Source organism: Lycorma delicatula, chromosome 1 (genome assembly GCF_047948215.1).
Source record: "Lycorma delicatula isolate Av1 chromosome 1, ASM4794821v1, whole genome shotgun sequence".
Taxonomy (NCBI): Eukaryota; Metazoa; Arthropoda; class Insecta; order Hemiptera; family Fulgoridae; genus Lycorma; species Lycorma delicatula.
Genome location: NC_134455.1, coordinates 246,088,690 through 246,101,247, shown reverse-complemented (window position 1 = coordinate 246,101,247; position 12,558 = coordinate 246,088,690). Strand labels below are relative to the sequence as shown.

General features: G+C 34.2%; 1 protein-coding gene across 2 annotated transcripts in view; it reads right to left on the bottom strand.

Moving 5' to 3' along the window:
* Neto (Neuropilin and tolloid-like) overlaps positions 1-12,558 on the bottom strand; it is a 763,546-nt gene that overhangs the window by 182,983 nt on the left and 568,005 nt on the right. For both annotated transcript variants that reach the window (XM_075375170.1, XM_075375179.1), the window contains one exon: positions 7,054-7,220. In XM_075375170.1, the coding sequence (XP_075231285.1) occupies positions 7,054-7,220 (167 nt within the window). The remainder of the gene's footprint in view (positions 1-7,053; positions 7,221-12,558) is intronic.

The following is a 12,558-nucleotide window of genomic DNA, read 5'->3' as shown; positions in this document are numbered from 1 at the left end:
GCTTTAAGGAACAGATTTCTAAATTCTAGTATAATAGTATTATCCACAAACAAGTGACTATATGGCCACTGCCATTTAAAGCTAATCTTGAGTTTAGTATCTTCTTTTGTAGTCTCACGAAACTGTATAAATGTGAATTATGAAAGGATAAGAGAAATATCATTCCCTTGTCGTAATTATCTAATCAAATTTCGTAAGTAAGAACAACTAATCACTCAAATTGTACAATAACACGCTTTTTTTTAATCTGATGCAAAGTGGAATGAATAAAGTTGTCAGCATTAACAGAGCTGCCGTTAACAAGAAGATATTGGTGATAATATTGGTAGTGGTAAAAATAATTGCAGTAGTAATAACAAGGAATAAATTGTGAATTATAGTATAAATATTGTAGAGAAGAGATCTAAGATTCTTTACGATACAAATTAAGAATTTCTATAACCTTTTTTTTCAGGAGAGGATACACTGTTTTGTTACATCTATCCCCTCTCTGTTACCTTTCTCTCCCTCTATGAATCGTGAGACCTTGCCGTTGGTGAGGGAGCTTGAGTGCTCAGTGATACAGAGTAGCTGGACCGAAGGTGCAACCATATCGGAGAGGTATCTGTTGAGAGCCAGACTAAGGAATGATTCCTGAAAGAGGGCAACAACTCTCTCAGTAGTTGTTAAAGGCGGAGATCAGGACGACTTAAACGGTCATATCAACATCATCCAGTCAGTCCTCTGAGTACTGCGCAGCTGAAAGCAATGGAAAACTACAGCTGCTATTTTGCCAAGAAAATGTAGCTCTCTGCATTTTCATATAGCAATGATGGAGGCACCTTCCATGGTAAAATATTCCGGAGGTAAACAAGTCCCCCGTTCGGATCTCCAGGTGGAGACTACTAAGGAAGGGATCACCAGAAAATTAAAAAATAACATTCTACGAGTCCGGAGAGTGGAATTTTAGAAGTCTAAAAAAGGATGGTAGGTTAGAAAATGTAAAGAGGGAAATGGATAGGATAAATTTAGATGTAGTAGGAATTAGCGAGGTTCGCTGGGAAGAGAAAAACGACTTTTGGTCAGGTGATTTTAGAATAATTAACTCGCTTCAAATAATGGGCAGGCAGGAGTAGGTTTCATAATGAATAAGAAGATAGGGAAAAGAGTAGCGTATTTCAAAATACATAGCGATAGAATCATTATAACAAGGATAAATCGAAACCTAAACCGACAACGATTGTTAACGTCATTATGCCTACAAGTGCCCATGATGTTGATGATGAGGTAGAGTGTGTATACGAAGAAACTGACGAGGAAATTAAACACATAAAAGGAGATGAAAATTTAATAATAGTTGGAGATTGGAATGCAAGCATTTGAAAAGGCAGAAAAGGAAATATAGTGGGTGAATACGGGCTGGGCAAAAGGAATGAAAGAGGGGACCGACTTAAGAGTTTTGCACGAAGTATAATTTAGTACTTGCCAACACCCAGTTTAAAAATCATAATTATAGAATATACACATGGAAAGAGCCAAGTGATACTGCAATGTATCAGATAGATTATATCATGGTTAAGTAAAGATTTAGAAATCAACTCGTCGGCTGCAAAATTTACCCTAGAGCAGATATTGACAGCGACCATAATTTAGTGATAGTGAAATGAAGATTGGGGTTTAAGAACTTGAAGGAAAGATGTCAGATGAATCGGTGTAATTTAGAGAAGCTCGATGAAGAGCTTAGAAGAAGAAGGGTATAGAAGATTTTTGAGAAGGACATTGCAAGATGTCTAAGTAGAAAGTGTAGAAGAATGGGAAAATGTTAAAAAGGAAATTCTTAAACCAGCAAGCGAACTTAGGCGGAACAAAGTGAACTGGTAGAAAACCTTGGATTTCAGACGATATATTGCAGCTGATGGATGAACGTAGAAAATATAAGAACGCTAGTGATGAAGAAAGTAAAAGGAACTATAGACAATTAAAAAATACTATAATCAGGAAGTGCAAACTAACGAAAGAAGAGTGGATTAAAGAAAAATGTTCAGAAGTGGAAAGAGAGATGAACATTGGTAAAATAGACGGAACGTACAGGAAAGTTAAGGAAAATTTTGGGGTACATAAATTAAAATCTAATAATAGTCATGATACCAACGAATGCAGGAGAAGATAAATGTAAAGAATATAGAACAATTAGCTTAACTAGTCGTGCATCAAAAATCTTAACTAGAATTCTGTACAGAAGAATTGAGAGGAGAGTGAAAGACGTGTTAGGCAAAGACGAATTTGGTTTCAGAAAAAGAATAGGGACAAGGGAAGCAACTTTAGGCCTCAGATTAGTAGTAGAAAGAAGAATAAAGAAAAACAAACCAACATTTTGGCATTTATAGACCTAGAAAAGGCATTCGATAACGTAGACTGGAAATAAAATGTTCAGCATTTAAAAAAAAAACTAGGGTTCAAATACAGAGATAGAAGAACAATTGCTAACATTTACAGGAACCAAACAGCAACAGTAACAATTGAAGAACATAAGAAAGAAGCCGTAATATGAAAGAGAGTCCGACAAGGATGTTCCCTATCCTCGTTACTTTTTAATTTTTACATAGAACTAGCAGTTCATGATGTTAAAGAACAATTTAGATCCGGAGTAACAGTACAAGGTGAAAAGATAAAGATGCTACGATTTGCTGATATAGTAATTCTAGCTGAGAGTAAAAAAGATTTTGAAGAAACAATGAATGGCATGGATGAAGTCCTACGCAAGAACTACCGCATGAAAATAAACAAGAACAAAACGAAAGTAATGAAACTTTGTAGAAATAATGAAGATGGAACACTGAATGTGAAAATAGGAAGAGAAAAGATTATGGATATAGAAGAATTTTATTTGGGAAGTAGAATTACTAAAGATGGACGAAGCAGGAGCAACATAAAGTGCCGAATAGCACAGGCGAATCGAGCTTTCAGTCAGAAATATCATTTGTTTACATCAAAAATTAATTTAAAAGTCAGGAAAAGATTTTTGAAAGTATATGTTTGGAGCGTCGCTTTATATGGAAGCGAAATTTTGACGACCACATTACCTGAGAAGAAAAGATTAGAAGTTTTTGAAATGTGGTGCTATAGGAGAATGTTAAAAATCAAATGGGTGGATAAAATGACAAATGAAGAGGTGTTGCGGCAAATCGATGAAGAAAGAAGCATTTGGAAAAATATAGTTAAAAGTAGAGACAGACTTATAGGTTACATGTTAAGGCATCCTGGAATAGTCGCTTTAATATTAGAAGGTCAGGTAGAAGGAAAAAATTGTGCAGGCAGGCAACGTTTGGAATATGTAAAACAAATTGTTAGGGATGTAGGATGTAGGTGTTATATCGGTATGAAACGACCACTACTAGATAGGGAATCTTGGAGATCTGCATCAAACCAGTCAAGTGACTTAAGACAAAAAAAAATCCCCTTTCTAACAAATAGATAAGTCTAAATGTGAGTATATTCTCAGGATGATCTTTTTTAACTGGATAATCAACAAGTATGCAGTACGTAAATTATTGCTTTCTTATTGTTGAAATACGAGTAATAAGGCTGTAAATATGGTAACGATTCTGTATACTTTGATAGCGTCATCCCCTTCTTATATTCCACTTTAAGAAACAAATTGTTAAATTAAATTAAAGAATTATTAAATAAATTAAAGTAACAGGAAACCTTCTTGTTGAGAATCTTGTTAAAAAATCATCCTTGCATATTTTACTACGACATATTATATTTTTATATCATATTTTTACAACATTGCTGAATAAGAAATAACACTTCTATGACTATATTTTAGAATGAAAACTTGTATTATTTTCACACTGAAAATAAAATTAAATATTCGAAAAATAGATCATGTTCACTGTTCAATGATTATTGTCCATCAGATAAGTAAACTCAAAAAGGAAAATTCATTTGGCTTTGTAATTTAACAGGTTGAGCGCCACAGAAGAATTGCGTGCATTGTTTGTAGGACTAGTTTCTTTTTTGTTAAAATATTTTTTTAGTCTTGCGAGTACTTACGTATCCTTATTTTAATGCATGTGTTTTATTACCGTTATTTTCCTGGCCGCTAGTGGTCATTGTATCCCAGGAAATAATCTTCTACAGAAGGCCAATATGACCACAGTGAGCATTGTGTGTTTTGGCTCGATAAAAGGAACGATTTAATATTAAGCGAAAACCGAAAAATGTGTACGGCGAGTTTTATATAAATATAACGTCGATTGTATATCTAAACATTATACGACTTGCTATATGAAACTACGTCTGACTGTTGATATATCGTCTAAACAATTACGATTGACTAAAATAACCTATCGTAATAAGAAGACCGTTGACGATTTGGTTAAGTCTACCGGTAACAAATGAATCTCAAAAATGTTCAATTTATTGACAACATCAAACTGGTACCTACGATAAACACCCGTATACTAAGTGTGGGTGACGTCGGAAAACTCGAAGACGGAACTAAAAACCATACCTAAAAATTTTGTTATGATAAAGGATAGAACTACCAAAATTGAATATAAGGTGGTTTATAAATGTTTTAATTATGTTCCAAAAAATATAAACAATATATTTTTGGATTGATATTAATGTTGTAAAGAAAAAAAAAATATAATTCACATTCAGTGTAAATATTATGCAATTTAAATATTTTTGTATTTGATTGTTTATGTGTATGTAGATTGTAAAGTCATTAAGTATTATTAAAACGTACAAAATCTTTGTACCTGACGATACAAAAATTTTGTAGAAGTAAGTAAACTGTGATGCTCGTCGATTATAACCAAGGAAAGTCAATACAACTATCATCTCTCGGATGAAAAGGTCTCAAGTACACCCTATGTAAGATGAAATGTGAAATCTTAAATGAATGGTATCTTATTTGCTTATTTCAAAGACTATGGTGTTATAAATGTATGCAGTAAAAAACAACAAAATTAGCACTATATAGTTCAAAAGAGATATTTTCCTTGCCGTATTACGCACAAATTCAGAGCCAACTGATAGCTCTTTGTGCTCAAGTCAAAGACTTTTTTGAAAGAAGCTGAAGGACGCGTTTCAGAAAGAGATGGAATCCATGGTATAAAATTATGTAAAGGCTTTAAAGACAGCAAATACTCGCAAAAATTCCTAACAAATTAACATATCTTGTAAAGCACGAAACATAATGTGCCTGCCATGCTTCGCAAAGCATCAGACCACAGATAAGATTTTAGTACTGTAATATTTTCAGCGAATGGCTTCGACGGCCCCCTTGAACCTTTTGGTAACCCTAAAAATGGTTATTTGAGATTTTTGGAGTGATGGCCTTGAAAATGGCCGTTTGTATGTTTTGTGAGGTAGCCTTGAGAAGGGTTGTTGGATCCGGAAGCAGGTCTCCGTTGATGTCGGCTCGGCTGTAGTCGGGGAGTTGGGGTTCGTCCGTTGCAATCGGACCGAGCTTCCCCTCAGCGGTAGTAGCCAGTGTCGGGTTGGCGTCGGTCGTCATCGCCAGCGTGGCCGAGGCAGTTCTCCGCCAGCAATCCTACACCGGGCCGGTGTTGATGTGCTTCCTGTTGATGCAATCCTGTTGATGTGCTTACCGGCTAGGGCGTTTGAAGTCCGGCAAGCTGGGGTGGGAAGGTAAAATCTGTACCCAGCGATTTCCACAGCGGGCCGCCCAGGCCTACTACTCCGGCGCGGACACTGATATCCGCCGAGAGGTCCCACGTTGTGCCGGCCAAGCAACTTATTTTTTCTTCTTCCATCTTCTTCTGCAGGCGGTGGTCGGCTACGAATTAATTCTTGCACTACTGATACTGTACTTATATAGATGGATGGGGTGTGGTGGGGACCGTGCCGCTGCAATGGGATGTGTGCGCGGTAAGCTGGATTAGTGGGGAGTGGCGCTAATGCAGGCGCGTAGGTATAGTCTACTTGCGCTGACATCTGGCGTTGCACTCACTGGTATGAAACTCCGCATGTATGTGGCAACAACATACTTGTTAATTCCTACGTTTTACGTTAAGAGAAATCATATACTGTATAAAATATATCATTAATCTTTTTTCTGCTTTATTTTCGTTTTTTTTTTTTGCTATTTGGTAACGCAGAATACATACATGTTTTCTAAGTAAAGATTATCATTATTATTTATTATGTAGCAGATGTTTGTTTTATTTTACCCTACTCTCTTGTAAGTTTGTTTTCATTAATTACTTACTAAAAATGCAAATGTATTATGAAAAAATATTTATCTATCATTTCAATTTTTCATCTCTTAAAAAAAAAAATTTCCAAATCAAATCTTCCTTGTGCGGATGAAATTTAGATATGCTCTCCGGCCTCAAACTCGACAGGCCTACGTAAACGTAGTGTCAAACCTATACACTGATAGATTATAACACTCAAAATGATCGCAAGAAGTTTAGTAGTCTGAATATTGATAATAAAGATGACCTTCGCTGGGCACATGGCCCCAGTTTGTAAATTTGAGAAACAGAAATACTTTGCATGGAGGCTTGTCAATCTTCCGTGACTGTTAGTGTCTCTAAGCCCTTCAACCGGAGAATTATCATTTTAATTCCACTTGGCATTTTTCACATTTTAAAACAGGAGTAATTTTAAATAACTATCAGGAGTATCTTATTACAAAAAAGACTACATTAATCTGAAACATTAGGAATACATAATAGTTAATTATTCATAAATAGCTCGTTTTACCCATTTCTGGACAGTTATTCTCTAGTTTATAAATACCCAGTAATTGTACTTGGAAAGAATATAATAAAAATGAGTGAGTAAGCCGAAATATAGCTATAGTAATTCAACTATGTAGATATATTACAATCACCTTATTGGGTTAATTCATACAATTACGTGAGAACCAATTAAATAAATTTTTGAGAAAAATAAGAGAGATTTTTGTCACAAATTTATCATTCTGTATCCTATTTTGAAAAAAAATTATTTAAATTTCGTTGTAATAAACAATAAACTGGAATAAATGATTAGCGTTTAACTATTGTAAGTAAAAATTAAATAACATACCCGCCAACCTTCTTCCACTTCTATTGTCCACATACAATCTAATTGAAGATTGTGTACAGTTGAAAGTCTGATACGTTCTGGATCTATATCTGATGAATTAACAAATCCCTCTGACCCACCGGTTCTAAACTGGCAGGTATCTAGTTCCGGCTGAAGTGTTCCAGATGCTGAAAGCAGAAGAAAACTGTGAATTAATATTAAATATTAACCTTTAAATTTAATAGTAAACATCTTTTAATTTTAATTAAGATTGTTGAACGAATAACTACTGTTCTGGTTCCATTATTATGATACCAATTCGACGGTTTAAGATTAATAAATTGAGACGTTATCGGTCTATACTAATAAATAATATTTAACGATTCCATAATTTTAGTACATCGTTAATGAAATATCTGATTTAATGAAACGTCATGTTGACTGTAAGAGCTACGAGTTAATACCAAAAATAAAAAAAAATACAGAAAACAAAAAAAAATTACAAAAATATTAAATTGAGAATTTTAAACAAAATCAAAATACAGACACTGTAGCATTGTATCGTCATCAAAGTTACATACGTGAATCAAATTTCATTGATTTTCATACGATAGTTCATGAGAAATAAAAATTTTCAACAACATACATGAATTTAACGTAGGGGTAGTGCGTGGCGTGTGGGGGTGGGTCATATCCAAATTCTAACACCGTAGTATTGTATTGTCATCGAAGTTACATACGTGTACCAAATTTCATTGATTTTTATACGATAGATCAAAAGATATGCAGTTGCAAGATTTGATTATAACTAAAGAAAGTTAAATAAAAGCTTATAATAAAGAGATAATTACATTGTTACATTATTAATATAAAATCTCAGCTGTTAACAAGACTAGCTGAAAATTGATACTTCACTAACTTCATTTATTTTTACAATGAGTAAGTAGAACTATACAGATTATATATTTATTTACCTTTAAAAATAATAAGGAAGAGATGAAACACGAGTCTGAAAAAAGATTACTTAGGTACTATTCTCCCTCACAACAAGATGAGAGCATTACAGTTCTGTAGTTGGTCTTTCCTATATAAGATCGACTACGACTGAGACATTAATTTTACTCTTAGAGTGAAGTAAACTAATAATGGAGGCCATAAAGTTTATCAAAGGACAATTAAAATAACAACTTAAGATGTTTTGATTAAAGCAAGACTATAACAAAGATAACAGAATTAGTAAAGATTTGAGGAGATATTTTCGGAAAATTGAAATATTTTCTATTTGTGGGTTTTCATGGGTATAAAATCAAATCGTGACAGAAAGGGAATTTCCATTATTGTTTCAATTAATATTTCGACTTAAAATTTTTGTAAAATTATAAAATGTTAATAGTTAATGTAATTTTTGAATAAAATAAAATTTTCCTGAGGGATGAGTTACTGTCACACATGACAAAGAAGTACCACATAGTATTACTGAATAAATGGGTAGGGCTATGACTTACTACCGGTCAGACTACGATTGTGGCAACTGATGTTCTGTTAGCTGCGAAACATCTTGATATGCTTTTCACAGATATTAAAGATTTTAAAATTTTGAAATGTACACTAGAAACAATCAAGCACTGTTGCCAAATTATTCAAGCTGGAAAGACACTTATAATCATTTGGTTTCTGAAAGGGTTTTAGCGTACCTGTTACTGAACTCCTTAATAATTCTGATACCGGTGTTGCAGTCATTTTTACTTGGTCTGTTTAGCTGTATTCATCCAGAAATATCTAGTAGCTGAGCTCTTTTTTGTACATACAGGACATACTTTCAATTCATTTCTCCTTTTATATACTGGAAATTCAAAACGTAGGTATATGTGTTTTTAATAATTTTTATTTAATTTATTTATTTATATAATAACAAGCTTACGCCCACTTATAGTTAACGATGGATAATAAATGAATTTTATAGCGTACAAAAAATTCCATGTCGGACCGGGATTCGAACCCGGGATCTTCGAATGAAAGGCCGCGATGCTATTACTTCATCAAGGAGATCGACAAAGTAATAGAAAATGTACTTTTAAATGTTTCTGCTTTAAATGAATCAAACTGAGAAAAGAGGAAGTGTCGTTAGATTTGTTATGCATCCCGAGTAAAATGGAAAAGTTTGGAGCTAACAATGGTAAAAATATGTAACAGAGAAATAACAAACTATTACTAACAAATTATTAGAAATAATAACAGAGAAATAATGACATTTACGTAAAACAATGAAATCTCAAGGAGCGGAAAAGAAACGACACACGACACTCCTTAATAAATATTGTTTCGTTAGAAAATGTTGATAAATAGAGGTACAACAGAGAATAGAGGCATAAGGATTGCGAAAAACTGGGATGGAAATAGTACCTGTATTATTTTTATTACTGATAAGATCATCGATTTATATAAATGGGCTGGGTACTGATATGTTGAAGTGGTTCGTTTCTAGGTCCGTCAGCTTGGTGCGCTCCCCACTTCTGTACTTAAACTCAGCCATATAAAACATGCTGTACATGGAGCAACACATTGTCCAAATACTATTTTTATTGATGAGTGATTGCTGTCCTTCTAGCCATCGAAATTTATCAGTGTTAATTAAACAGCATTCACTGACAAGTTTTTAACACGGTTATTACCTGTACAACATGTAACTGTAAGAATAGAGAGAAGTAGAGGAGTGGAATATCAATTCATCTCTAAGTACATAATACATTTTTGGTTATTTCATGTTTGTTGTTTTTGGTTCATTTTACTGTACTGTAAATAGACAGTATCGGTTCTAGCCCCAGAGCGTGGAAACTTGCCCCAGCTAGTTTTCGTAAAAAGAATCAATTAAAATGAGTAAAAAGGATACTATTGAAATCTGTTCTCATTATAAACCTCACAGAATTTAAGAAAAATTAATTTAAACAAATATTTTATAATCTAAAAGTATAATAAAAAATAAAAAATAAACAGTTTTAACTTGGTACTTACGCATGTTACATATGCAGTATTATAAAGTTGGATATTCTTTGGATAGTATTTATTCGATTAATAAACAAAAAGATACGTGTGCAAGCAGTCTTGACTTAATTGAATTCATATATACGAAAAAACAAAAATTGTTTTACTTATTTATCGCAGTGCTCGAAATTTTCTACTTCCCCGGTTTGTATGAGTATGAGAATTCATTTGCTCTACCCAGATGTCCGTTCACTTTATATTTTTACTTTCCAAACAGTTGTAAATTATTTAAAAAGTCTAAATATATATTTGCTTACTAAATCCTTCTACCTTAAATGGATTTTGCGTTATAACTATTCTCCAGGTTTTTACAAGTAGTATTTTATCTTTAAATAATAATCTTAATGCAGTACTTTTCAAAATTGTCACAGAAGAGAAATTTCAAACGTCATAGGTTATTTCTTTATAAATGAAATAACAGCAGTAATCCTACCCCAAGTAATCAGAATGTAACTTTTAAAACTGGATGAAGTGTGAGTTAAATGTCCAAATGTAACTTTCGAGGAGCTAATCAGAGGAATAAACTACAATACTTTTATTATACTGGAAAATTAAACCTCATTTAAAAATTAAACCGTAATGCTCTGTCAGATATGTGACATTATTCGTGCAGTGACCCGCCGATATGTGTTAACTGTAATGGACAACACATAGCTAGATCGAGGAATTGTCCAAAATATACGGAAGAAATTGCGATAGAGAAGGTAAAGACCGTTCAGAAGGTTAGTTAATTTGAAGCAAGAAAGATTTGATAGCAGAACGCCAAAGGCCGCGTCTTATGCAGAGGTTGCTGCTGCTCCTGCAGCCACCTTCAAACCAAAGAACGTGGTAACAGAACTGGCGCCAGCCTTAACAATCTTTGGAAAGAATAATTGATCAGAAACTTAAGACCCGAACAACTAGGTACACCAGTCCAAAGTCGTCTAAAATAAAAACAGACCTCCCAAAACAAAAGTGTTCTACTCCACCGCAGAATGAGCCTTCGACTAATTCAAAGGCAAACAGAATTCAAACGAAATTGCAGAAGGAACCTGAAGCTAAAGTTAAAAAATGTAAAATCCCAACTCCGGACCTCGAAACCCGAAATAATGATTTTGGAAAAGGAAAATTTAGGAATAACAATGACGGAGCCTCTGAAAGCACGGAGGCCTTTAGCTGAGAAGGCGAGACACATGGCCGTCGTCTCACATGTTCTAGCGGTGAGTACATCCAGTATCGACTATGATACACAGTCGAGTTTTACGGCAGAGGACCTGAAGACTCCATCTCCAAGGTCTGATATACCATGGATTTCGACATCCAGGCCTTCAGGCAGACGGAAAAAAATTGCAAAAGAGCTCGGCCGAAAGGGAAACCAAAACGATAGAATTGAGGAAGAGATAGATCATGTCTCAATGAAGCATTATATAATTAAAATGTAGTTTTTTTTTTTATTAATATGATAATTTTGATATGTATTTCTTGATGTGTTATTATATGTGTTCTGTATGATATTAAATGGCAAGGGCCCTTTACACCCTATCATATTGTTTTTAAGAAAATTGTTAAAAATAGATCCCCGAAGACAATGTCATATCCACAAGCTGTGTCATCCCCTGCAGGTTCCTTCAATCCAAAGGATGTGATTGCGGAACTGGCTCCAGTGTTAGCAAGTGTAGTTGAACGTATCGTAGGCTACAAATTTAGGAATCGTCCAACCAGAGAGAATAGCTTAAAACGAGAGAAGTAAACACCAGCTTTTAAGCAAAAGAATTTGTCTTCTTTGGGGAATGAAACTTTGATGAAGAAGTCAGTGAATGCAGGCGGTAGTAAAGCCTGAAAAAAGTAGAAATCACCGAGATCCCCGTTCAGGAAAGTGACAATATAGAGGTGAAAATGCTAGAAAAAAAAGATTTAGAAAAAACAAAATTGGGTCCCCCAAAATCACGGTGGAGGGCGAGGGCTTTAGCAGAGAGGCGAGGACTTTGGACGTCCCACATGTTTTATCGGTGAATGCATCCAGTTTGGACTGTGATGTACTACTCACCGCACCACAGGAGTCAGTATCGTCTGATGCCGGCAGCAAGAGTTCCTCCACAATTTTCACCTGAGGAGTGAAGAATCGATCTCAGATACCGCAGAATTAGACATTGAGGACTTCAAAAACATGGAGAAGAGGAAAAAAAATGATGGCCTAAGGGAAAACCTAGACAATACGCATTAAGATGAAGTTCGTTTTTATATGTTTTGAGAATTTTTAACGAAAGAATGAGTATTTTAATTTTTGCGTGACATGGTTTTTTTTTTGAAGGAAGGGAAGGAAAAAAGACTTTGATTCAATTTGTCTATGTTTTTTAAGTGGTATGGGTCGTTTACAAAGTCAGTATGTGAATATTTTCTAATTAAGTAATATTCTGTAATGTTATTTTGATAGTGTCTACTTGAGGTAGTTGTAAATATTTGACAACGTTTCGTTAGAGATGGTTTATTTTTCAGTGGCAAGGA